Source organism: Setaria viridis, chromosome 5, assembly GCF_005286985.2.
Source record: "Setaria viridis chromosome 5, Setaria_viridis_v4.0, whole genome shotgun sequence".
Taxonomy (NCBI): domain Eukaryota; kingdom Viridiplantae; phylum Streptophyta; class Magnoliopsida; order Poales; family Poaceae; genus Setaria; species Setaria viridis.
Genome location: NC_048267.2, coordinates 41,550,391 through 41,575,099, shown reverse-complemented (window position 1 = coordinate 41,575,099; position 24,709 = coordinate 41,550,391). Strand labels below are relative to the sequence as shown.

The window sequence follows — 24,709 nt, the reverse complement described above, 5'->3', positions numbered from 1 at the left end:
AGCCTAGGGGTTGTGAAATTAGTTTTGTAATTAGCCCATGTTTAATACTCTTAATTAGTGTCCAAACATTCGATGTGACAGGGGCTAAAGTTTAACTCGGGGATTACTACGTGCTAAACTTTAGCAGTGTCACGTCGGATGTTCAGATACTAATTAGGAGGACTAAACACGAGGTAATTATAAAATTAATTGTAGAAGCCTATGCTAATTCGCAAGATGAATCTATTAAGCCTAATTAATCCGTCATTAGCAAATGGTTACTGTAGCACCACATTGTCAAATCATGGACCAATTAGACTTAATAGATTCGTCTCGCGAATTAGACTCCATCTGTGCAATTAGTTTTGCAATTAGTCTATGTTTAATACTCCTAATTAGTATCTAAACATCTGATGTGACAGGTGCTAAATTTTAGTGGGGTGTATACACCCCCTAATAACGTTTTGGTTTCATCCTGCTGCATGTTTACCCAGCTTTTTCTCCTTTTCAGCGATACGTTTGCGTCACTGGAAAAAGAAAAGCGGTTGATGCTACCGATGCTTCTTTTCATTCAACGGCAGCATGAAGAAGATAAAGCAGAGTACGTGAACGCCAGGGATAGATCGAGTGGTAAACGTTCAAACGACAGCAGGGGCAGCAATCAGCATGATAATGCCTAGAGACATCTCTCTTTCGTCGCCAGTGAGACCAATAAAGCTGTGGACTTTTGGGAGGAGAGAACGAGTCTTGTATATGACACGCGTAGATGAAAATGTCAACATGGGCGTACAGTACAAATACGGATCGCGTACTGCAACTGCCTAACCCAGCTGAGGACAGCTTTTGCCGTCCAGGGACTATTTTTATCTTTACATGAAATATGATAGCATTTGCTTTGGCGTATAAAAAGGTGTGTGTGGATGCAAGCGTCGAGGATCACCAGATTGCCGTCAGTCAACAATCAACATGTTCCTTGTGCTTAAAATACTGTCAGTGGAACATCAACGAAAGCGGCAGTTCGAATTAAATTCGAGCTTCGAACGCTAGTAGCCGCGGGGAAAACTACAAAGGGGAGGCGTTACGGAGAGGAGGACAAGAGGGAGCAATCTGGGTGCTGAGCACCGCTCCATGGCTGTCATCAAAGTAACTGTTCCACTATCGGGAGCTCTTGCGACGCATTTCGTCAGACCTTTGCTGATGCGGCTGGATTCTTTGAGAACAAGAGCCAACGAGCAAGACCCCAGGAGGAACGTGGTAACTCATGGATAAATACGTGAGAACGTGATATGCTATTCCCATATGCTGAGTTTTTTTATTAATATTTTTATTCCGTGGTTCTCGTAGTGAGCTTCTTTTCAGAAAAAGACAAGAACATCTAGAAATTCATCCTTTGGAGGTGAAATGAAGACATAGTGATGCTGATGCCTGCTGGCCCAGAAGAAAACTGAGTACTCGTGGAAGAAATGAGGGACTGGATAGCATAGCATTGGGCCTTTTTTTCTGACAGGAATATTGAATTGTTGAGCTCGCGGCAATGGCGCCAACCCGACGCGCCGCTTACAAACTCTATACGGGCTTAATTTCCGCTCAAAACAAGCCCATGACCCAGCTACAGCTGGAGAACATGGGCTTCCATTAAAGCCCATAAGCCCAGATGCTTTACCGCAAACAGAGAGGTCCGGCGGGCGCCGCAGCACCCACCCGGACACCCCCACCCAAAAAACGCAAGCGCAATCCATCGCCGAAGCCGCCAGTGCGCGCTTGCTGCGACCCGGCGTTGGATTGGTTGGGTAGCTAGGGTTTAGAGATTTTTGGGCGCGGAGCGGGAGGAGGGTAGGCGGGGAGCGAGGCGGCGGAGATGGCGTCAGCGGAGGAGGAGATTGCGGTGAAGGAGCCGCTGGATCTGATACGTCTCAGCCTCGACGAGCGCATCTACGTCAAGCTCCGATCCGACCGCGAGCTCCGCGGCAAGCTCCATGTATATTAATCCGTCCGCTTCTCTTCGGTGTTTTGTACCGTGCTCCGTGCTTGTGGTTGGTTGGGTGTAGAGTAGAGTAAAATAGTGGTTGGTTGCGGTGCGGCCTGGTGCGACCGTCTGCGGTGGGTATGGAACTACAGATTTAAGGGAGCGATTTGTTATGGGCTGGAAGATGAGCTTCTGGCTGTTAAGTCGTCACTGTTTTAGCTAGATTGTATCTTCGCTTTGTTTGATGCCAAATCTGCCAGAAATGTGGCAGTTCATGTGTAACGCAACAGTTCGATAAAAATAGGAGCATAGGGGTTAAAAATGTTCCTGTATGGTAACTTTTATGACTTTGAAACCATTGATAAGAATTGATATCTCAAAAAATAGAAGAGATATGGGCATTTGTGTAAGGCAGAAAGAGCTCATGTGGAAGGAGACTAAGAGGGTGTGTGGAATCAGTAGAGTTGCTTGAGACAGGCAATGAATTATTCTCTCTGTTTAGATTAAGGTCATTTTAGTAATCAAAACTATGTTTCTATCTCAGCTACAAGCTGTTTTCTGAACTTGTCATCCTGTCTTAAGTCTTAACACTGATTTGGGACTCTGCTTCATTTGTGATTGAGGGAACTGGGTTATGTCCTTTTAGTCTAAAGAATAAGTATCTTGATAGCATAACTTGTGGGTCATTTAGCATTTAACATTGTAATGGATAGCACTTAGCCGCAGCATTCCTGGATTATGTGACTGTCATTTAAGCATGCTGCGGAAGCATAGTGGCAATCCTAAATGCTAGACATTTTGTTCTTTTGTAATCCCCTTCCATGGCTTGCATTTATTCCATCGTATGCTATGCTATAAATCTTTCAGTTGCATGCTCCCCTGCTGTGGCTTGCTTTCAGTTGCTTGTTCGTGATACTCCCATCTTTCTCATGAGTTGGTCAATTCTTTTTGTCCGTGGAGATCCATACCTGCTTACATGTTTGTCATATTGGGAAGACTGTTGATGATATGTATTTTCTTCTACCTTTTTATTCAGGCATACGATCAACATTTAAACATGATCCTTGGAGATGTTGAGGAGGTAGTGACAACTGTTGAGATAGATGATGAAACATATGAAGAAATTGTGCGCGTAAGTTCGTTGGCATCTCTTTTTATTTTTTTTGTAATTCTTGACAAATGTTTTGTATAGTCAGAACTTTTGGATGCCAACATATTTTCTGTGAACTTGAACATTCAATGTATGATGCTATATGTACATCAATGGAAAAATGACCATTTTCTTCAGTTTATGTTTAGGATGCAGAGAGTCCTCAAGTAATGAGGGGTCAACCATTTAGGTGTGTAGTGCATGCTATTACACTCATTTTCTTCATGGAGGCTCAACGTATTTATGCTGGGATTGACATTAAAGTTCATTAGAGCATAAAGCTATCTGAACATTTTAAACTGCTCTGCTTTCATGGTTCTGCTTCTATGTGATAAGATGGTGTAATTCTAATATTCCATACTATGATAATGACTTAGTAGCAACCTAGTGGTACAGGACAAGTACTTGCATCACTTACTGTTAATTTTGAAATATGTAGTTGAAGATGTTGATACACTAACTATTTGCTAAATAATCTTTGCAGACTACTAAACGCACTATCCCCTTCCTTTTTGTCCGAGGTGATGGTGTCATATTGGTTTCCCCACCCCTGCGAACTGCATGAAGTCTGAAGTGAGATCCTGCTGATTATCAACTGTGACTGGTGTATTTGGCCAACTGATGGCGTGGAGTGTATTGCTATGCGCCTATGCCCTTCACTGTCTCCATTTTCTGATGGATTGTAGGTTTAGCATGTGAATTGTGATACAGTCGTGTAACAAACTGTTCATGTTTAATTTATGACGAATTAATCAGTTTCTCAGCCCATTCTGACCACTTGCCAAAGTTGACTCCTTGCTGGTACCTGGTAGTGCCATAGTGGTAGTCTCTAGTCTATACCGCAAGTACGCAGCATATTGTTATCTGAATGCCTGATCTTGAGCTGATAGTTGATGTTGGAAGAACGTGAAAGTTTCGACAGGGAAGCTGTGGTTGTGACGAAAAATGTAAAAGGCCTCACGATTATTTTGAATTTACAAACTTCCCAACCATACAAATCCGCCAAATATTCGATTCCCAAGCCACTAGGGCTCTGGGAGGAGCAAGAGAATATGAATATTGCAGCTGTGCCCGGGAAGAATATTTTCCGGAAACTGAAAAGAAGTAAGACTCTTTTTGTTTGGGCTTTCCATCCTAAAAAGCAGAAAGCTGAAAGCTAGCTTCTGGACTGAGCTTTCCGAAAGCCAAAAGTTCACAGAAGCTATGATTACATGGAAAGTCCAGAAGCAGTGAAATGTGAGCTTTCCGTAGCTTTCTACGTCAAGGTCGTGAAAATTACCCACTTGTCATCATTTATGTTGCGAACCGGTCATTTTTCTTTCCTCAACTCCATCTCCATCTGCGTCGTCTCCCTCTCCTCCGGTCTTGTGGCGCCCGAGCCATGACCGGCGCGCGCCCCTCTTCCTGTTGGAGCAAACGGCCATCACCACGACGATCTCCGCACCAAGCTGAAGCCCTACCGTTGGTCCTTGACGTCTCTCTGTCGCCGAAGCGCAGCCGCCCATGAAGGACTGCGCTGAACCAGAGCCAAGTGCCGCTGGAGCTCGCCTAGCCGATTCACCGCGACCGCCGCCCGTCTGAGCCAGAAGAAGATGTTGCAAGCTTCTTGAAGCCGAGCTGCACCTGCTCCGTCGGTCGACGCCATCGATTCGCTACTGGAGGAGCCCCGCCACATGAAGTTTGAGCCGGCCGTTGTCTTCACCTCCCGCCGCTGATTCCGGCCATCTTTGTGAGTCTCCCACCTTGGTAAGTACTTTCACAAGATCCCTTATTACTCCTCTCCACGATGCGCCACGTGTTGGAACCTGTACGCCCCTAATCGTCGGCAATTTAATCAACCAGTGCCGCCTGACCGCCATGGTCATTAGAAGTCCCCAAGCGTTTTGCGATTAGGTTTCTTGATGATTCTGTAATGTTTAGAAACACTCCATCCATTCCAAAAATTAGATTGGAAAATGGTGTTAGCTCTCCAAGAGCCAGCTTTCGAAAAGCCACCTTCTGGTAAGCAAAAGCCGAAAGACACAGCTTTCTGAAATAAACAGGGCCTCGGTCGCCAGGGCAAAGCCGTCGTCTTTGCTTGCCAATCCGTCGCACCACCTGAACACACCGGCGAAGAGGAGGCGAAGAAGCGATGGGCGTCACCAAGGAGGACGTCGAGGCGGCCATCACCTCCGCTCTGAGCCCTTCCCATCTCGTAAGCCCCTCCTCGCTCTAAACCCCTTCCCTTAACCCATCGATCTCCAACCTAAACCCTAACCGCTTCCGCCGCTGTGTCTCTGCAATTTCAGGTGGTGACGGATACATCTGGAGGGTAAGCTCGCTCCCAATGCCCAAACTTGATTTCCTTCGCATCTTCAGTTGTGACCGACCATCAAAACGACGGATCCTTGTTGCGTTGTTGATTGATTTGTTGCTGTTGGTGTGAAGGTGTGGTGCGAGCTACGAGATCGAGGTGGTGTCGGAGAAGTTCGAGGGGAAGCGGCTGCTGGAGCGGCACCGGATGGTGAACACGGCGCTGGCGCCGCACATGGCGGAGATCCACGCCGTCTCCATCAAGAAGGCGCTCACTCCGGCGCAGGCCCAGCCCCAGCCGGAGCCGGCCGCCGATAAGCCCCAGGCTTGAGTGCTCAACTCGCTCCAAAACAGTTCGATCACATATCCACCATGAGTCAAGCTATGCATAACGCATCTATGTGGTTACTGATACATTAACTATCTGGTTGAATAATGTAGCAGATGCAATTTCAAAATTGCAGGATGTTATGCTTGACTGCTTAGAAATTTCTGCACTGTGCATTTAACTTCTGAGTTGCTCTGGATGCTTCTGCTCTGATCGTTTGCTGGAGACTTACACTGTTGTCACTTTTCAGTGTTCCACGATGGTTGGTTTTGAGTCTTCGAATTATGTTCCCTGATAGTAGGCTTGCGAATTTGTCTGCTCTATCTTGTGGTGTTTATTGCAGGTCAACTGGTTGGATCAAGGTCTGAAGTTGTTGGACTCTATGATGATATCTTGTTTTTACCAGAGATTTTTTTTTGCCTGATTGATGCTGCGGGTCCTTTGATACAAAAATAGATACAAGTATTTGGTGCTGGATATAGTTTTAGATGTTTTTATGCTATATCATGTTGTGTAGTATTGCATACCTGATGTTTTCGTGCATGTAGGCATGCTACAATTCTCGTGACAAGCATTGCAATGCTACATTTTCTTTTCTTTTCTTTTTTTGCAAACATTCCAATGTGATTGTGCATGAACCCATGATACCCGAGTTTGAGCTGGTGATAACATAGCACCGTTCTACTTAAGAGTGTTCCTAGGATACTGAATAGACACAATTAAGTCTGAAGGCAACGAAAATGGATTAAGGCTGCCGTGCACCTACCGCATTCCATAATGTCGAATGCATGATATGATTCATTTGCTGTAGTTTGATATGGAGATTAGTATATTTTGACCCGTCGTTTTGTTTCAGCTAGCTACAGGTCTGTACTTGAACTTACAGTCTTCAACACTGTGGTAGCAGGATGCTTTCGGGTAAAAAGCATCCATGAACTTACAGTCAACCCGTGATGATTATGGCAGTTCCTTCACTCATTTTTGTGGGCAGCTGCGCGTGATGCTACCGCTAATAAAAAAAAGAGTTCGTTAAGTTACTGATCGTTGCTTCTGAACTATCTTTGTAAATGGAAGCCCGGATTTTAGTAATGCTCCGTGCAGTATTAGTGCTAAACTGTGCTACCATTTTTTCCCCTTTTCTCTCTTACAGCACAGTGAAACGCTGTTCTTGCTCAGATTTACCTACTGGAGCGCATTCTGTGTCCTGGAACTGAATCGTGTCCGTGTCCTACAATTCTGCTCTTTGATTTTAATTTCTAGTACCTGGGGAGAAGCTTTTGTTTTTCATGCTAGACTGCTAGTGCACGAGCATCGGTTGCACGGCTGCACCGTGGTGGATGCTGAATCGGCAGGCAGCAGTCAGGGTCAGGGTCCGTCTGGTACCTGAATGCTGAAGCTTCGGCCGCTCTCCGTGGGAAAGTGAGAGATTAGGCAGGTGGAATTCCACCTGGAGTGGTGCCGTGCCGTGCGCGGCCAAAGACGCCGAGGAAGGCGACAGAACTCGCGAGAAGCGGTGCGCCGTGGCAGCAACCACCCCACCCCGCGCGCCGGTGCCGCCTGGGCCCTTCGCGTGTCGGGGGACGGGCACGCGCGGGCGGTCGGGCAAGACGGGCACGCTTTAAACGGGACGGCGTGTGCTACGTTGGACGCGCGGAGCAGGTGCACGCGCGGCGCTTGGGGGGCAGAGGAACCGTGCGCGCCGAGCAGAACAAGTGAGCGCGCTCGTCGCCGGACGGCGAGACGGGCGAGGGGAGGAGGAGGAGATGAGCGAGGCGGTCAGGCGCGCGGGCGCCGACGAGCCGGGCCGCGCCGCGCCGCGGCTGAACGAGAGGATCCTGTCGTCCCTGTCGCGGAGGTCCGTGGCCGCGCACCCATGGCACGACCTCGAGATTGGTGAGGATTTCTTTCTTCTTCTTTTCAGCGTCACCGCGCGTTCTGGTTCCCGTGGGTAGACTGCGGATGAGTGCTGCTAACGCTCGAGAATCTCTCTCTCTCTGTCTCTGTACGTGTGCCCAGGTCCTGACGCTCCTGCCGTGTTCAACGTTGTATGTACTCTACTACCAAGTTCATCGCTTTGTTTTCCTTCCCTGTATGAGTATGAGTGTATGACTGTGATCGTCGAGACAGGTCGTGGAGATCTCGAAAGGGAGCAAGGTCAAGTACGAACTCGACAAGAAAACTGGGCTCATCAAGGTCAGTCAACTCCGTCACGATCAGTAAGCAGAAATATTTCATACCCACTCCACTACTGCTGGTAATTAGTCTGAGCTCTTGTCAGGTCGATCGCGTGCTGTACTCGTCGGTGGTGTACCCGCACAACTACGGCTTCATCCCGCGAACGCTTTGCGAGGACAACGACCCGATGGATGTGCTGGTCCTCATGCAGGTATGTCCACCCTGCTGGCCTGCACTGACCAACTAGGAGTCGTTATAACTGCCTCAACCGTTTGCGACCATTGCTCCCAGGAACCGGTTCTTCCTGGCTGCTTTCTTCGAGCCAGAGCGATCGGGCTCATGCCTATGATGGATCAGGTATGCATACGACATAAAATCCTGCATCTTCATACCAGTTCTAGGTGAGAAATGCTAAGATTGATCTGTTCTTGGGACAGGGAGAGAAGGATGACAAGATCATAGCTGTCTGCACCGATGATCCCGAGTACCGCCACTACAATGACCTCAGCGAACTGTCACCCCACCGTGTCCAGGAAATCCGACGATTCTTCGAAGATTGTAAGCTTCCAAAGTCCTCAGCGTGCCATCTCTTCTTTCATATCCATTCCATTTCTGCTGCACCATGTAACTATCCACCGAAATGTTCAGATAAGAAGAACGAGAACAAGGAGGTTGCCGTGGACGAGGTTCAGCCAGCGAGCACTGCCCGTGATGCCATCAAGTACTCCATGTTAGTGTCATCGAGCATTTCAGACCAGAGGATGAATTTTCGTCTTCCGATAACGAATATTTTATGACACGATCACTCTTTTGCAGGGATCTCTATGCGCAGTACATTTTACAGAGCTTGCGACAGTAGTCTTGACGCTTGCTTCACCACTACTCTTGCTAGAGATGTACTATATATGTATTTATTAGCGTTATGTTGTAACTTATAAGGAGGCCCTTTTAGTTGCTTGTGAAGCTGTTCCAGGCCTCCATACTATTACACTGAATGTTACAAACTTACGACGACACAGGAGAAAGAAATGTCTGAATCGAGTTACAGCAAGGCCAGGAAGTCGATTTACACCTTTGAACTTTGATGCTGCCATGATCAAGCCGAGCTTGACTTTGCCTGTTCGGCGTACAGTGCTTTGATCTCCTCCACGTCGTCGTAGCTGCCGAGGAATACTGGGGATCTCTCGTGGATCTTGGTCGGGACCAGATCAAGAGCCTGCAGTGCCAGTGTATCAGCATTTTTTGCCGCATCAAGATACTGTTACTGAACACGCAGTTCTGACAAGGAAATAAAATTGTTTCTATATTTCTGAAGAAAATAAAGAGGGGCAGAAATCCTACCCGTTCTTTGCCTGTGAAGGACTGGCCTCCAGCCTGCTCCATGAGGAATGACATGGGGAAAACTTCATACAGGACACTGGAAAACCAAACCAAATTGAGTTGGCTTCGGAACTTCCGGGCGCTGGGATGTCAAATAAGACTAAGCATCAGCTTACCGGAGCTTTCCATTTGGGTTCTTCTCGTCAGCAGGGTACAAAAATACACCTCCATATAGTAAGGTACGGTGAACATCAGCAACCATACTGCAGAAGAAAGCCGTCGCGAAGTGTGTGTGTGTGTGTTAGTACATTCATTCATTTTTCCTCTGAATCTCTTGCGAAAGATTGACTCACCTTCCAATGTATCTCAAAGATCTAGGTGACGAACCATCTGTGGGGTATTTGCACTTCTCCACAAACCTGTGATTTATGGTCTAAATTTTAGATGGAGCTTCTTTTTTTTTAGAAAATAAAGGAGGGGTGAGAAAGTTTGGTAACCATACTTCGCCGTAGGTGCGTCCCAGTTTCTGGCATTCCCTTCATTGACTGAATAAATCTTCCCCTTCTTAGGCATCTGTAAAAGGTGAAGGGTGAATGGCAGTTATCAGTATTCTAGGGTTTAGATGGGATATCTGTTGCCTGAACACTTAAAGGAAAATATGAATGAAATGCAGTAATTGACTCCAAAATGACCTTGATATCTGGATGAGTCAGTATGAACTCCCCAAGTGAAGGGTCAAGTGTGAAGCCATTGATACCACTTCCAGTGCTCAGAACAAGCTGCATCAGATTAGTTACATAACTCAGTTCAGATGGGATATTACAAGATTGTCTCGAGGAAAGATGGTTTCCACGACTTAATTACCATGCAGGAACTGCCATACATGCAGTATCCGGCGGCAAGCATGTCCTTGCCAGGCTGCAGTACGTCCTCCAGAGTCACATTGTCCTTGTCCTTGATCATGTAAATTCCAAAGATCTACCGAACCAAAAATAGAATGGCAACTCATGTAAATAATTTAAGAACGAGGTGAAAACATGCAACGACACTTAATAAATAAAGGTGGTGTCCTTTCTTTAAAAAGGAAAAAGAAAATGAAAAGGAGACATGTAAAGATCAAAACTTGGCATCGAATCGAGTTGTTATAGCACCATCATGGCACCTTATAGCACTTAAATTTCCAATTATTTGAGGAGGTGACACACTGAATCATAAGTTTAGGAAAACAGGTAGCAATATTAGAACAGAAAGGAACCGGTCTTTAATTTGCTAAGTTTTCCTGTTCACGTCAGTATCCTGAGATTTTGCCACGAAATCTCAACGTTTCATAAAAGGACCCGGAGATTTCTTGTGTTCATACCGTTCCGATGGAGACGCCACAGTCGATGTTGGAGGAGCCATCGAGTGGATCAAAGCAAACACAGTACCTTGGTAGAAAAGCAAGGCACACACGCATTTCATCAGAAATTAACGATAGTAGAAAAGTGGCACCAAGTTATGCAGACGGCGCTCAAGTTCGCTACTCACTTTCCACGCAGCTTAGGGTCCACGAACGTTGCTTCCTCGTCCTCCTCGGACACAAGGACGCACTGCAAGCGTACACCGGCGCCGGGTCAGGGAACGAAACGCTAAAGAAACTGGAAGGGACAAGCGCAAATGGACAAGGAGGATTCCTACGGTGCGGCCGCTGCTGACGAGGGCCTTGACGAACACCTCGTTCGACAGCACGTCCAGCTTCTTCTGCTCCTCTCCCTGTCACACGCACACACACGTCGCACCAAGGCATCGTCAGTTCAATCTCTCAGAAGGAAATTTACGAGCCATCGAGGTAATAAAGCCGGCCGGCGCACTTGCCTGGACGTTGGTCTCGCCGGCAAGTCCAATGAGATGCGCGAGTCCGGCCTGCACGCACGATTATTCTACCAAGTTTCAGCTCAGATCTTAGAGGTCGTAGAGACGTGGTGAGAAGTAATGACCGAAACTTGCTGGCGGCGCCCGAGCGGGCGACGGGGTGAGCATCAGTGACCTTGCTGACGGCGGAGGCGACGAACTTGCAGCCGAGGACGATGTGGGAGAGCAGGATGGTGAAGTCGCCGCGGGACTCGGGGTACCGGCTCTGCTCGTTCAGCACGTGCCGCGTGATGGTCATCAGGTCCGTCCGGTGCGCGTCCGCCTCGTGGTCCATCTCGTCCCCCTCCTCTTCGCCGCCGCCGCGCCCTCCTCTTCCTCCTCTTCGGCCGGCTAGCAGGTGATCGCGCGGGGCACGAGCTTACCGGCTCTTCCAGCGCGCAGGGTATATCTAGCTCCCGCGCCTGCCGGGAACTGGCTGGCTGGCCTCGGCGTGACGTGTCGCGGGGTGGGTTTCGTCTGCGAGGTGGGGTCGTAGCGCGTGGAGGGCAGCGGAAAGTGAGGCTGGGAGCCAAGGGCCGCGGAGCTCCAACGGAATCGGCGGGGAGGCCTATCCCCTCTATCCGCTGCGGCTGGCTGGGCGCTTGTGGTGGCGCGGTGGCGTACGTAGCCGCGCAGGACGTTAGGATGGTAGCAGGGGAGGGAGAGCGAGGGGTTTGTCACGTCGTGGCGCGTGCGGAAGAAACCGCCCCGCCGGGGGAAGGCGCCAACGCGGGAAGGGGGGATTAGGACCAAGTATGGGAGTAGCGGCGGCCTGAGTCCGACGCGAAAGCGGCGAGACGGCCTCCCTGGCGGGATGGGTGCTCCACGTGATGATGATGCAGGAGGGTTAACTGACTGATGGCCTGGCCGTTACGCGTGGAATATGCCTGGTGGAGTGGTGGTTCCCTGGTCCAGCTTCAAGTGAGAGCGCCATGGCTGGGCCGCTACGGCATCATGCCGATTGCACGGCTCACCTTCACGCTAGGCAGGCAGGTTCCGGTCCGTTCGGGGAGTTACTTTACAATTGTGCTCTGAGAATTCAACAATCAAAGCAGGGGAAACAAAGATGTATGTGATTTCAGCGGTTTGCGGCAAAGCCTTATAGTACAATAAATGATGTTAGTGGGTTCTACAAGGTTGAATGATCACCAAGAATTACGGTACACAGCAATTTTCACATGTAAACAACCAAATTCTGGGGATTCAGGGAAAATCGCTGCCTCCCTAACATGAACCCAACAGCATCAACCTCGAGTCTTGTAACCACGCTTCACGAGAAATTTAACTTACAGTAGATTCATACAATATTGGTCGTTTTTGTTTCTTCTGAAAATAAAAAGGAATAAAAGAGTTTGCTGAGAAATTTATTAGATGAAAAGTGAAGATGAAGCCTAACAATACTTAAGATATTGTGAAAGAAACAGCATTAACCTGGCTCTTTGCAACCATGACTGACATGACGGAGTTTATAGTATAGTGCAGCATTGATTTGTCTTCTTTGCTTGTTTGTAGAACATCTGAAACACAGAAAAACATCTCTCAAGAAGATGAAGTATACAAGAACGAACTCTGAGATAATGCATACTAATGATTAAACTACGATTAAGCAGAAGGCCACTAAGAAGTTTTAAAACTGCACAGCTCTATCCTAGAGGAACAGGGCCTTAAAGGCCATTATCATATTTTGCACTAGTCATACTCTGCATGATATGCAAATTGAAACTCTTCTGGAAATTGAATAGTATTCAGGAATACAACCTACAACTTACAAGCCATGCTCTACTTCCTCTTAAGCTATAAGGAAATCATGGTACCCACTGCCCGGGCAATCGCTGCCACTTCAGTATATGTATAAGAGACTAAACAGTATTCAGAAAACCTATATTTACAACTTGCAAGCCATGCTCTACTTACTAAGCTAGATCATATGCCCTAGGCAAACGCTGCCACTTCAGCATTAGACTTTAGATTGACATTGACCAGTGGTAATATTGTCACTATACTTACTAAGCTATAAAAAGATCATATGCCCTAGGCAAACGCTGCCACTTCAGCATTAGAATTTAGATTGACATTGACCAGTGGTCATATTGTCATAACAATAAAGGTGATGGAAGTGTACCGGAAACTAGCTTATGCAAACCCGACTAAATGTCGCACATGGTGGTTGCTGGCTAGAAAAGTTAGCAACATAAAAGATTGAACGTTAGCAATTTGCTTTTAGTACTCCCGCAGATGGTGGTTGCTAGCTAGAAAAGTTAGCAATATAAGCCCTTGTTTACTTGGGAAGTTGGGAGGTGCCAAATTGGCATTTTGCCATAAATGCGACACTGTAGCGTTTCGTTTGTATTTGTGAATTATTGTCCAAATATTGACTAATTAGGCTCAAAAGATTCGTCTCGCAAAGTACAACAAAACTGTGCAATTAGTTTTTGATTTCGTCTACATTTAGTACTCCATGCATGTACCGCAAGTTTGATGTGATGGGGAATCTTCTTTTTGCATAGTGTCAAAGTTGGGAGTTTTGTAGGAAGTAAACAAGGGCTAAATCTAACAGAGCATATACGCCTGAATACAATGTTAGTACATGATGATCATTTAGTGCTTAATTTATGACAGTAAAAGGTAGCAAGAAGTAGCAAAGCTTTAATATGTCTTACACTTGTATGCCAACAAAGAAATCATTCATCTGACAAAGCAAAGATAGAGTTACCTGCGAAGCAGCACTCAGATCGGAGCTTTTCTCAACCAAGCTATCCAGTCTCTCTCCTCTCTCAAGGACACTCTCAATAGTTTTATGCTGTTAAAACATTCAAGCATAAAGGATCCAAAATTAGCAAATAGTTGTAAGGTTACTCCCACATTCTAACATAATAGCTTCAGGACGAGGTGGGGCAGGTTGCACATACAGACATAAAGTATGTGGATAAGGGCATAAAAAGACCATAATGTTATCCTTGAGCAACTGAACATTTCTTATTTACCAGATAAGGAGCGTTCCTATTTATATGTGTTACCCAACTGCATTAGAATTAAGTTCAATACGTGCCACTACCAAAGACAGTGTTGGCTTAGATCTAAGACCATCTAGGTCGAGTAACAGCACAAGCATGAAGCATCTAAGGTCTAATGCTCCTTGGTTTGGATCTCTAGACCCATCTAGATATAGTGCCAGCACAAGCAATATAAGACGTAAAGCCATAACTTTGAGTGAATATTCTGTAAAAGGTAATGCCCAAGCTCTATGTTATACCAAATCAGAAGTAATGATCTAGTACAGTAATCCAAAAACATCAAGGTGTAGCTATTCTCCAAAACTGGAACATCTCCAGCAAAGAAAATTTTAAATACGTAACATTTTAAATATGTAACACTTACTAGGATGATCTTTGTTTCATCCAAGTCCCTCTGGATTTTCATTAATTTGTCAGCTTCTGCAGGGTCCTACAGAATGAAGACTGTTGTGAATATATTCCCTTATGTGACAGGTATGGAGTAAGCAAAATACAGGCGTAATCTAGTATCAGCAGCACAAATATAATCAAGTTATAGCCACAAACATCACAATATGCATTACACGATATAACAATACTACCAATACTTAACATGTTCCATCTAGGCAGCCATCAGAGCAACCCAGCTGCATGAATAACTCCCGAACAAGTGCTAACTAGTAATGCAGTGATATGACAATCTTGATTAAATGTTAGAACAAGAAGGTACAAGCACAATGTATGACTATATTGTTATATCCAAAGTATATAATAGTGCCCAATAAGCCAATCCCCGAATGTCTCTTGTTTCATCCAAAATAAACATATGGCTTGTCCCAATGGAGATAAGAAACAGGCATTGTTGAAATTCAACTCATTTAGCTGTTCTTTTCAATAGACGGTAGCATAAAACAACCCCAAAGTACTAGCTCCTAAAAGATGATGATAATTTCTATGAGCCTATATCAATCAACATGTGGACAGAAAGTTATTGAACCTGAAATTTTGTCAAAGCATCTGTCAGGAAAGGCCACTGTTGAGTTCCATCTGCAGTAGCAGATTTCCAAGAGTCCCCAAAATCCTTCTGGTACTCATCAAGAACCTACATCAAATTCATCATATCAACAACTGAATCTTTAAAAGGGACTATAAAGTAGTACAGCATTTTGATAAAGGATATAAATGGTTGGCTAGTAGTTTTCAACCAGTAACGAAAATTTAAGGGACTAGCCGACTAGCAAGCAGTATAGATTTTGATATTACCATTCAAACCTCTCCTACAATGCACAGGAACATTGTAAAAATGCTGAACACGAGTGCAATTACGAATGATGCTGAGAAGCAGAATGCTTATAGCATGATTCATACAACTTAATTATTTTTTGACTAACAACTTGAGACACTGCGTTCTGAATTAACAACCTTTTGACTGAATGAAATGAAAAGTGGCACCCTATACCTTATAATTGGTAAGCTGAACTAAACCAAATGCACTGACATGATGGGAACATCTGGAATAATGGTCGGTACCTTATTCAGAAGAGAAAATGCACTTCGTACAGGATAGTGATCATCCATGAATGCCACCGCACAAAGACCATTTCTGTTGTGTGAGTGGACCTTGTACTCTGAAAAGAAAATGGTACGTCACCACAGCATGAGAAAATGCACCACAAAAGGAGGATCAGCCATGAACTGTGATGCTCGCCTAGCTACTACCATCAAATAATCATCAGAATTGGTTCAAGGGCTGCCCCAGAATCTCTTCTGATGATGAATAGAAACCCCAAACACAATTTCAGCAATAAGATCACCTAGAACATCACATGCATCAACAGAACAATCCCTGGTTTCCCACTCGCAATCCGAACAATTTCACCACTCATCCTTGCTCCAGCAATCAAACTACCAGCGAATCCGCAGGCAAAGGATGCCCATGCCCCCGCCCCCGCCCAAATCCGTACTTACCCTGGATCTCCTCAACGGCAGAAAGCTAAGCAGATCTGAGGGAGGTTACCTTCGTGCTGGACGGACTGCCGCTGGCCGGGCTGGGTGCGCTGCGCGACGGTTCGGGCGACGAAGACGATGAACTCGCGGGCGGCGCTGCGCTGGAAGTAGCCGAAGTGGCTCACGTCCGTCGCGTTCGCGAGCACCACCGCCTCCGGGCCCGACCCGCCGCCGGACGAGGAGCTCCCGGCGCCCGAGGTCGACGGCTTCACCACCAGGAGCGCGGTAATCTTCATCTCGTAACGCACAGATCTACACCGCTCGCAGTCTCCTGGCTGCGCCGCGACGGCTGGATGGACGGAGATCGCAGACGAGGACGAATAGAAGCAAGCGCCACTTTCCCCTCCTGCCGGATTCGGTCGCAACGCACTAGAACAATACGACTCGCAGAGAAGGGGAGATGAGTCAATGACAGTGGGGCCCAGCGTGACAGCCCAGCACCACCCTGTCAAGATCAACACGAACTACTCTGAAAGTGGAGAGCGAATACGCATCAACAATTCAGTACAGATACAAAATCGCCAACCGGCAACTGGAAAATAATCCCTCCATATGCATCGACAAATATTATAATATATTTCAAAGAGCAGAGAACAAGAACGGATCTAAACAAAAGTTCCAGTTACGATGCGATAAATTACAGCAGAGGACCAACTACTCCATCATTCGACCAGACTTTTCTAAGGAACCCACCACATCTCTACACCTTCTGATTGGACAATGATGCCAGCAGCGATTAGTACTACTACTTCCACCTCCCCGACGACGACGCCTAGGCCCTCTCACCACGGATGCGGCGGGCGAGCTGGATGTCCTTGGGCATGATGGTGACGCGCTTGGCGTGGATGGCGCAGAGGTTGGTGTCCTCGAAGAGCCCGACGAGGTAGGCCTCTGCCGCCTCCTGCAGCGCGGCGACGGCGGAGCTCTGGAAGCGGAGGTCGGTCTTGAAGTCCTGCGCGATCTCCCGCACCAGGCGCTGGAACGGCAGCTTGCGGATCAGCAGCTCCGTGCTCTTCTGATACTTGCGGATCTCCCGGAGCGCGACGGTGCCGGGGCGGAAGCGGTGGGGCTTCTTCACACCGCCGGTCGCCGGGGCCGACTTGCGCGCCGCCTTCGTCGCCAGCTGCTTCCTCGGCGCCTTGCCGCCGGTGGACTTCCTCGCCGTCTGCTTCGTGCGGGCCATCGGGGTAGTTGCTTCGCGAGTAGTGGATTCTAATAGTGATTGCTCTGAGGAATTGAGGATTGCTGGGTGTGAGGGGGAATGAAGCGGCGGGGGGATTAAATAGGGGAGGAGTGGGCGGGAGACTGGGAAATTTTGGGGGGAGAGGCGGGGCTTCGTGGAGGGAGATGGGGTTTCGAGCGTTGGATTGGAGGGGAACGGACGGCTCGGATCAGGTTTGGGGGTGAGCACGCGGATCGTTGGGGAGCGATCCGTGGGAAGGAGGTTGCTGCGCTCTGATTGGCTGAGGTTCGGAGGGAGGGTGCTGTCACGCGGATCGGGGGGCGATCCGTGGGAGGGGATTCCTGCGTTCTGATTGGCTGGTTGATGCACTCCCCGGATCGCAGATTCGCAGCAGTGTCGAGGTGGAGGCGGGCGATCATCTGGTTTTCACTTCGCGAAACCGTGTATTTTCACTTCGCGATAGGTCCTGTTTTGATACAAACTTCTAAAGTTGAGTTGTGTACTTAGGTTCTGTTTGATACTTTCAGTTAAAGTTTAGCACCTGTCACATCGGATGTTTGTTATATTAAATAAAGGCTAATTACAAAACTAATTGTAAAGATAGAGTCTAATTCGCGAGACGAATCTATTAAGCCTAATTAGTCCATAATTTGACAATGTAGTGCTACAATAACCATTTGCTAATGATGGATTAATTAGACTTAATAGATTCGTCTCGCGAATTAGCACAAGGTTCTGCAATTAGTTTTATAATTAGCTCATGTTTAGTCCTCCTAATTAGCATCCGAACATCTGATGTGACACTGCTAAAGTTTAGCACCTAGTATCCAAACACCATCTAAAGTTTAGGACCCTCAAATTGCTAGTTACTTTAGTACAGAGCTATTTGGATGGACTACTAATCTTTAGGACCTTAGAAGGAAAATGTCATTTTTACCCCCAATTACTCCTCTAAACTACCCCTACACTGTTCACGTCATTAATACATGCGAGGGTAGTAGGGGTAAAGTGGGACTTGGGGACCACTTTTTGGAGAAATAGGATCCATTAGTACCCCTTGACCCTCCTAAAGTTTAGGAGTGCACTTTTAGGATCCATGTTTGGATGCACAGGTCCTAAAAGTGTTCTAAAAGTGAATTCCTAATCTTTAGGAGGATGTATCTAAACATGGCCTTAGCACCCTCAAAATCAAATAGTAAGTGCTAAATTTTAGCACAGGGCTATTTGGATGGGTGCTAATCTTTAGCATTTTAGAGAAAAAATGTCAACTTTACCCTCATTTACTCCTCTTAACTACCCGTGCAGTACCCTTCCTTTTTGCTGGTGTTTGGTGCCAAGAACTCCGCTGATTGTTGGCGCGCAGCACCTGCTCTGGGTGTTTTGCCGGCCTTTTTTTTCTCTCTCAGCTCTATTCCAAATAACTAAATGAGAAATACATTACAATTATTTGCAATATCCAATAATAATTTGCAATATCCAATAAACATTGAACAACAGAATAAGCACAGTCCATTGTCAACGTCATTACAACTCAAACAAGCATAAAATCAACTTGTCTGTTGTACAAAGCATTAGCTATTTTGTGAACAATAGATTTGGTGGATCTTCTAGAAAAAAACACTCCATGTCTCCATGCATTGTATGTGCGATTCATAGCTAAGTCTTAGAGGTATGTCGGAATGAAAACTTCTGCAATGTTGCATATCTTCCATGGATCTTGAAAGACATTTTTTTAGTAAGATCTTCAAAGACATTCGTGGCCTTTAGGTATGCCTGGTTTGCGATCAAATTTCCTCTTAGGCAATTCATATTTTGGCCACCAAAATCAATTAAATCAGCCAAAGAAGAAGCCAAATTTTGGTACCCAACCAAATGATGGCCAAAATTAGTCAAGATATCAAATTTGGCTTGGCTAGCTTGGACACTCTTTGACACAATTACACAAACCAAACACACCCTTTTGTCCCGTAAGATCGAGAGTCTAACCGAATCATGCATTCATGCATAGTCTTGTCTTTTCGCTAACGAAAATGAGAGACCGCTGCACACTTCTAAAGGCAAAGACATTAGTCCATTCATCCCAAAATATGAGGAATTTTGAATTTGTCCTAAATCAAATCATCTTAAGTTTGGCCAAGTGTATAAATAATAGTGTTAATATCTACCACATCAAATAAGTAACCTACAAAAATATATTTTTGTAATGGCTCTAATGATGCCCATTTGATTTCACTTTTTATAAACTTGTAAGCAGGGGCAGATCTAGGGCCCGGGCTGCAGCCCGGGGCGAGCCCATGTAGCCCCTTTAACATATGTGGTGTTTAGCCTAAAAAATTATGATCTCAATTAGAGAAAGGAGGTCGAGGAGGCGTGAATCAACAGTTCAGCCCGGGGCGCAGCCCCATTCTGGATCCACCCCTGCTTGTAAGTCTTTATATCTTGGGATAGAGAGTATAACTGAACTACTCCCTAAAGCTTGCTTCAATCATAGCAGTATGTAAAACATTTTAAGAATAAACAATTTGTTCCTCCACAAACAGTAACATCTGTCTCAAGAAAAGAGAAAAAAAAAGACCTACAAGCACAAATCATCAACACCCACGCCGGGGCGTTGGTTACAAAATGCAAACTCGGCTCCATGTACTGAAGTGCTGAAACCAACTCAAAGCTCTCAAAGACTCAAACTGCAAGGGCAACAGCTGCCGACACCCTTGCGTCTTGGAAAACCCAGATCAACTGCATACAACAGGAAGGCCCTGACGCGGTGCTGTTGTCGGAAAAAAAAAAGACTGACCTGACGACCTAGACTGCTGAAGTATTTCATGTAGTACGACTTTACCACCATTCACAATGCTCCATGGCTAACAGCCCTTCAAGGATTCAGAAAGAACCAAGAATGATGGAGAAGCCACGGGACCTTCAAATCTTGCATCTCAAAATACAAGTACAGATATACTGCTCCAGGAACTTAGAAGCATTTCATGTGGACGATGCCTGGACCAGATTCATCATACTCCGCCTTGGAGATCCACATCTACAGCACAAATAAATAATAGTAATAACAAGGAATCAGATTTCAGCTACAACAGAACTGCAAAGGAAACAGAAACATTACACTTAAATTTTGAGACAGTAACAACCTGCTGGAAGGTACTGAGAGAGGCTAGAATGGAGCCACCAATCCAGACACTGTACTTCCTTTCCGGTGGCGCAACCACCTTCACCTTCATACTGCTCGGGGCAAGTGCAGTAATCTCCTTGCTCATACGGTCACCAATACCAGGGAACATCGTGGAGCCACCACTGAGGACGACATTACCATACAGATCCTTCCTGATATCGACATCGCACTTCATGATGGAGTTGTACGTGGCTTCATGGATACCAGGAGCTTCCATGCCAATGAAGGATGGCTGGAACAGCACCTCAGGGCACCTGAACCTCTCTGCACCGATCGTGATAACCTGGCCATCGGGCAGCTCGTAGCTCTTCTCAACAGTGGAGCTGGTCCTGGCAGTCTCCAGCTCCTGCTCATAGTCAAGGGCAACGTAGGCAAGCTTTTCCTTGATGTCACGGACAATTTCTCGCTCGGCGGTTGTGGTGAAGGAGTAACCCCTCTCGGTAAGGATCTTCATGAGGTTGTCGGTAAGGTCACGGCCAGCAAGGTCCAATCGAAGAATAGCATGAGGAAGCGTGTACCCTTCGTAAATTGGGACAGTGTGGCTCACACCATCACCAGAGTCGAGCACAATACCTGCAGGAAAAATAGTTCTCAGTTGCACTGCTTGTTGAATGTTGACATGAAAAAAAGGTTCTCGTCATAGTGATCATACCAGTTGTTCGACCACTTGCGTACAGGGAAAGAACGGCCTGGATGGCGACATACATTGCCGGGCAGTTGAATGTCTCGAACATGATCTGGGTCATCTTCTCCCTGTTTGCCTTTGGGTTGAGAGGGGCCTCGGTCAGCAGTATAGGATGCTCTTCAGGTGCCACACGAAGCTCGTTGTAGAAGGTGTGGTGCCAGATCTTCTCCATGTCATCCCAGTTGCCGACAATGCCATGCTCGATTGGATACTTCAGTGTCAGTATACCTCTTTTGGATTGAGCTTCATCGCCCACGTAGGCGTCCTTTTGGCCCATGCCAACCATGACACCAGTGTGGCGTGGCCGGCCTACAATGCTAGGAAAGACGGCCCTTGGTGCATCATCACCGGCGAAACCCGCCTGTTTGGCATCAAGAGATCGCCAGTTCAGTCGAAGTCAGAAATGCATGAACAGGCAAAACGAAGCTGAAGCCTGAAGACCATATGTGCCAATGATAGGATAGACAGAGTGACAGGATAACCAACCTTGACCATTCCAGTACCATTGTCACAGACAAGGGGCTGGATATCCTCTTCAGCCATTCCTCAAAGTTTTCTGCAGCAGAAAGTTGTATGCAGAAATCAGAATGTATGTTTCGATAATAATAATATTCAGAATGTATTCAAATTCAGTGCATTCTGCAGTGGTGTTAAAAGCGTCACACAGCTTGAGTGGTCCACGGACCCAAGTAAAAGCCATAAAATGGTATGATGACATCAAAGTGCGGTATACCACTCATCAGTCAAAAACAAATGTTCAGATACTATTTTTTTGAGGAACATATTCATGATTAAGAAACTGCTACTTGACTTATGCAAGTATAAGCTTTCGAGCAATTTGCAGTGATTGACTGGACCTTAGTGGTGGCTGATAATACAAATTATTCCTATCTTGATTGGCATCAAATTCGGTGACATAATATACACGACACATCGGAGCTCTGTTTTTTTATTCGCAATGATAAAACACACACATGCACGGTAGCAGAGAAAATTACTGCCAACAAATACCACCTATCTACGTTGATTGATGTATCGGCTGAAACCTCACTGCTTCTATTTTGGCTGAAAATGGTTAATCGAATTTGGACACAAGCACTGTGATTTCGCAGCTTTAGATCATCTCCAGTTCTTCACAGAGTATCCTGGATATAATTTCCGCTATTTGGCAATTGCAACGAATTAGCATAGCACCCATCAGGGATCGCTAGGCCACATCCTATCTTAGCACATCCTACCATGGTATCAACACTTGCTAAGTTATATAGTATAATCTCGTGCAAAATTGACTGGGCCGTAAGGTACATCACACAAAAAGAGAATCCGATCGAACACCGCAGAGGCAGAAATTAGCACACATAGTACACATATGCCGGCGATTCTTGCTCGTTATGCTGGGGTCAGACAAAAAAAGAACAGCCAAATACAGCAAAATTCACATGGAAATCGAAGTCAACTCGGACAGGAACGTCGCGCGGCGATCAATCGAACCGAATCTTGCCTACGACCGATCGTTTCCTCCGATCAAATCGGTGCGAGACCAAGGGGAAACCCGGCTATACCTTGGCAGCGTTGACGAGGAAGCGAAGGGGATCGGATCGCCCCGGCCCTTTGCTTCTGGAGAGCTCCGGTGACGCGAGCGCGAGAGCGAGACGGGACAAATGGGAGAGCGGCAGCCAAAGCGAGGGAGCGAGCCTCTTTATACGAGCCCGCCTGGTTGGACTGGTCTGCAGGCGCTGGGCGCGGGCTTCACGCTGTGGCTGCGGCCTGCGGGGTGGCTAGCTAGCACCGGTGGGAAGCCGCCATGTCACGGCACGGCATGACGGCAGCGCTCGCGACCCGCAGGCGCAGGGGCGACCGGGCCAGCCAATAGCATCTGACCTTGCCGCCTTCCCGGGGCCGGGTCAATGGAGACGCAGCGGCCGACCGATGGAATTAATCATCGCGGGCGGACGGTGGCTGCAGCGCGGAGCTTTCGGTGCCGAGACCGGCACACGTCCACGTCGGATGACAGGGTGTCGATTGGGGAGTGTGGGACATGGGCGGCGGCCGGGGTCCGTGGGTTGGACGTGGACGATGGACCCACCAGCGCAGGTGCCAACTAACGCAACCAGCCCGGCCCACTCGTCGGTAGTGGGTGGGCTCCGTCGCGCCACCAACGACGACGACTCTGGAAGAAGGTTCTAGAATTTAGTTGTGCGGCCCATAGAATTTTCGCTTCCTAAACCAGCCCAAAAGCACACGAAAATGAAAGGCCCATAGATTTGTGCCGTTCGTGGGCATAAAGGCTCCAAGAAGATCCACCGAGCTAGGCTGATGGGCTTCATGGTTTAAAAGGCCCTGTTGTTATTTCTCCTCCAGTCCTCCAAATTTTTTTTTTATATTTTTCATTTTAGTATTTTGCAAAGATATATATCATAAATTAAAAAATTACAAATATATATTTATATCGTCGTTTGAAATGGCTATAGAAAAATGAAATGGTGGAAGGTACACTGTAGCAAACTTAACGCCAGTTGAACCGGCAGAATCTCCCTCCCCTGGGCATTACACTTTCAAAAAATTATAACTAATTCATATGAACTTCAATAAAAATCAATTTTATATAAAAATTGTAGATCTTGACGATATCTAAAACTTTATAGTTTGAACTTTTTTTATTTAATATCATCCTGATACTCAAATAATTGACACAAGTTTCAGATCTAAAATTTCAAATTTAGATACGAAACTGGGCAGCATACTTTCAAAAAATCATAACATGTGAACTCGGATACAGATACATTTTATATAAAAATTGTAGCTCTCGACGAGATTTACAGTTCAAACTGTTTTCATTTGGAGCCATCTTGGTGCTCAAATAATCGACACAAATTTCAGATTAAAAAATTTTAGATCTAAAATTTTTATCAATTATTTGAAAACCAAGATGGATCTAAAAGAAAATGTTTAACTACAAAGTTGTAAATCTCATCGAGAGCTACAATTTTTATATAGATTTTATCTCCATCTGAGTTCATATGAATTAGTTATGATTTTTTGAAAGTGTACTCGAGGGAAATTCCACGGTTCAACTGGCAGTAAGGTTGCTACAGTGCACCTTCCGCAGTTTCAAACTACGGTTTAGGCTTAGATTTTTAATTTTTTATTAGGATATATATTTTTGAAAAATACCAAAATAAAAAAATAAAAAAGTCCGGTCCTCCTCGTCGTCCGTCGTCCTGCCGGACGCCGGCAACAGTGCACAACCCTTTTACTGTGCTATAAAAAAAAACTCTAAAAAGAAGTTTTTCTAGCAGGATCAAATATCACATGGGATGTTTCCGAGGATCTTCAGAGACAGAGGAACCCCTATCACGTTCCACTATCGAGTACACTCATTTCACCCTTACCGAGTGCGATCCGAGCCCCCACAAATATCTACCACCGCAGAGGCAGATAAGCCAGACAGGTTAAACGTTGGCGATTACTCACCTCCAACCCAATCCTCATCAGATGATCGCGATTTCTACCATTCCCGTACTCCTGTCCGTGCCCTAAAGATTCGCTACGAGGTACGA

General features: G+C 46.3%; 7 protein-coding genes across 8 annotated transcripts; 3 read left to right on the top strand and 4 right to left on the bottom strand.

The window, feature by feature from the left end:
* The first annotated feature begins 1,069 nt into the window (after positions 1–1,069).
* Positions 1,070–3,863, top strand: LOC117858564 (sm-like protein LSM3B). Its single transcript, XM_034741646.2, has 3 exons — positions 1,070–1,957; positions 2,982–3,077; positions 3,580–3,863. Exons 1-3 carry the CDS (start codon positions 1,838–1,840, stop codon positions 3,658–3,660), a joined length of 297 nt encoding a protein of 98 aa, XP_034597537.1. The 5' UTR covers positions 1,070–1,837; the 3' UTR covers positions 3,661–3,863.
* A 1,235-nt stretch (positions 3,864–5,098) lies between these two features.
* Positions 5,099–5,900, top strand: LOC117858565 (protein BOLA2). The gene is made up of 3 exons (XM_034741648.2): positions 5,099–5,289; positions 5,384–5,406; positions 5,523–5,900. The coding sequence occupies exons 1-3, from the start codon at positions 5,227–5,229 to the stop codon at positions 5,716–5,718; spliced, it is 282 nt and encodes a 93-aa protein (XP_034597539.1). The 5' UTR covers positions 5,099–5,226; the 3' UTR covers positions 5,719–5,900.
* Positions 5,841–8,941, top strand: LOC117858560 (soluble inorganic pyrophosphatase). 2 transcript variants are annotated; one of them, XM_034741643.2, is made up of 9 exons: positions 5,841–5,977; positions 6,059–7,608; positions 7,732–7,760; positions 7,843–7,908; positions 7,994–8,101; positions 8,182–8,247; positions 8,328–8,448; positions 8,539–8,620; positions 8,707–8,941. In XM_034741643.2, the coding sequence occupies exons 2-9, from the start codon at positions 7,479–7,481 to the stop codon at positions 8,747–8,749; spliced, it is 645 nt and encodes a 214-aa protein (XP_034597534.1). In that variant the 5' UTR covers positions 5,841–5,977; positions 6,059–7,478; the 3' UTR covers positions 8,750–8,941. The 2 variants fall into 2 exon arrangements, with proteins under 2 accessions (XP_034597534.1, XP_072149937.1); XM_072293836.1 differs by lacking the exon at positions 5,841–5,977 and having other exon boundaries at positions 6,048–7,608.
* LOC117858559 (fructose-1,6-bisphosphatase, cytosolic) lies at positions 8,776–11,615 on the bottom strand. The gene is made up of 12 exons (XM_072293835.1): positions 11,237–11,615; positions 11,061–11,112; positions 10,888–10,958; positions 10,738–10,799; positions 10,571–10,637; positions 10,075–10,188; positions 9,903–9,989; positions 9,713–9,783; positions 9,564–9,629; positions 9,387–9,473; positions 9,232–9,307; positions 8,776–9,106 (listed from the first exon to the last, which is right to left on the bottom strand). The coding sequence occupies exons 1-12, from the start codon at positions 11,393–11,395 to the stop codon at positions 8,987–8,989; spliced, it is 1,032 nt and encodes a 343-aa protein (XP_072149936.1). The 5' UTR covers positions 11,396–11,615; the 3' UTR covers positions 8,776–8,986.
* A 541-nt stretch (positions 11,616–12,156) lies between these two features.
* On the bottom strand, positions 12,157–16,502 carry LOC117858562 (VAMP-like protein YKT61). Its single transcript, XM_034741644.2, has 7 exons — positions 16,111–16,502; positions 15,624–15,721; positions 15,091–15,195; positions 14,479–14,544; positions 13,814–13,900; positions 12,532–12,617; positions 12,157–12,426 (listed from the first exon to the last, which is right to left on the bottom strand). The coding sequence occupies exons 1-6, from the start codon at positions 16,334–16,336 to the stop codon at positions 12,567–12,569; spliced, it is 633 nt and encodes a 210-aa protein (XP_034597535.1). The 5' UTR covers positions 16,337–16,502; the 3' UTR covers positions 12,157–12,426; positions 12,532–12,566.
* Positions 16,503–16,653: 151 nt separating this feature from the next.
* Positions 16,654–17,366, bottom strand: LOC117858563 (histone H3.2). The gene has a single exon (XM_034741645.2). The coding sequence runs from the start codon at positions 17,281–17,283 to the stop codon at positions 16,873–16,875; it is 411 nt and encodes a 136-aa protein (XP_034597536.1). The 5' UTR covers positions 17,284–17,366; the 3' UTR covers positions 16,654–16,872.
* Positions 17,367–19,771: 2,405 nt separating this feature from the next.
* LOC117857946 (actin-7) lies at positions 19,772–22,872 on the bottom strand. The gene is made up of 5 exons (XM_034740876.2): positions 22,712–22,872; positions 21,636–21,705; positions 21,117–21,510; positions 20,424–21,037; positions 19,772–20,317 (listed from the first exon to the last, which is right to left on the bottom strand). Exons 2-5 carry the CDS (start codon positions 21,690–21,692, stop codon positions 20,252–20,254), a joined length of 1,131 nt encoding a protein of 376 aa, XP_034596767.1. The 5' UTR covers positions 21,693–21,705; positions 22,712–22,872; the 3' UTR covers positions 19,772–20,251.
* Positions 22,873–24,709: the final 1,837 nt, after the last annotated feature.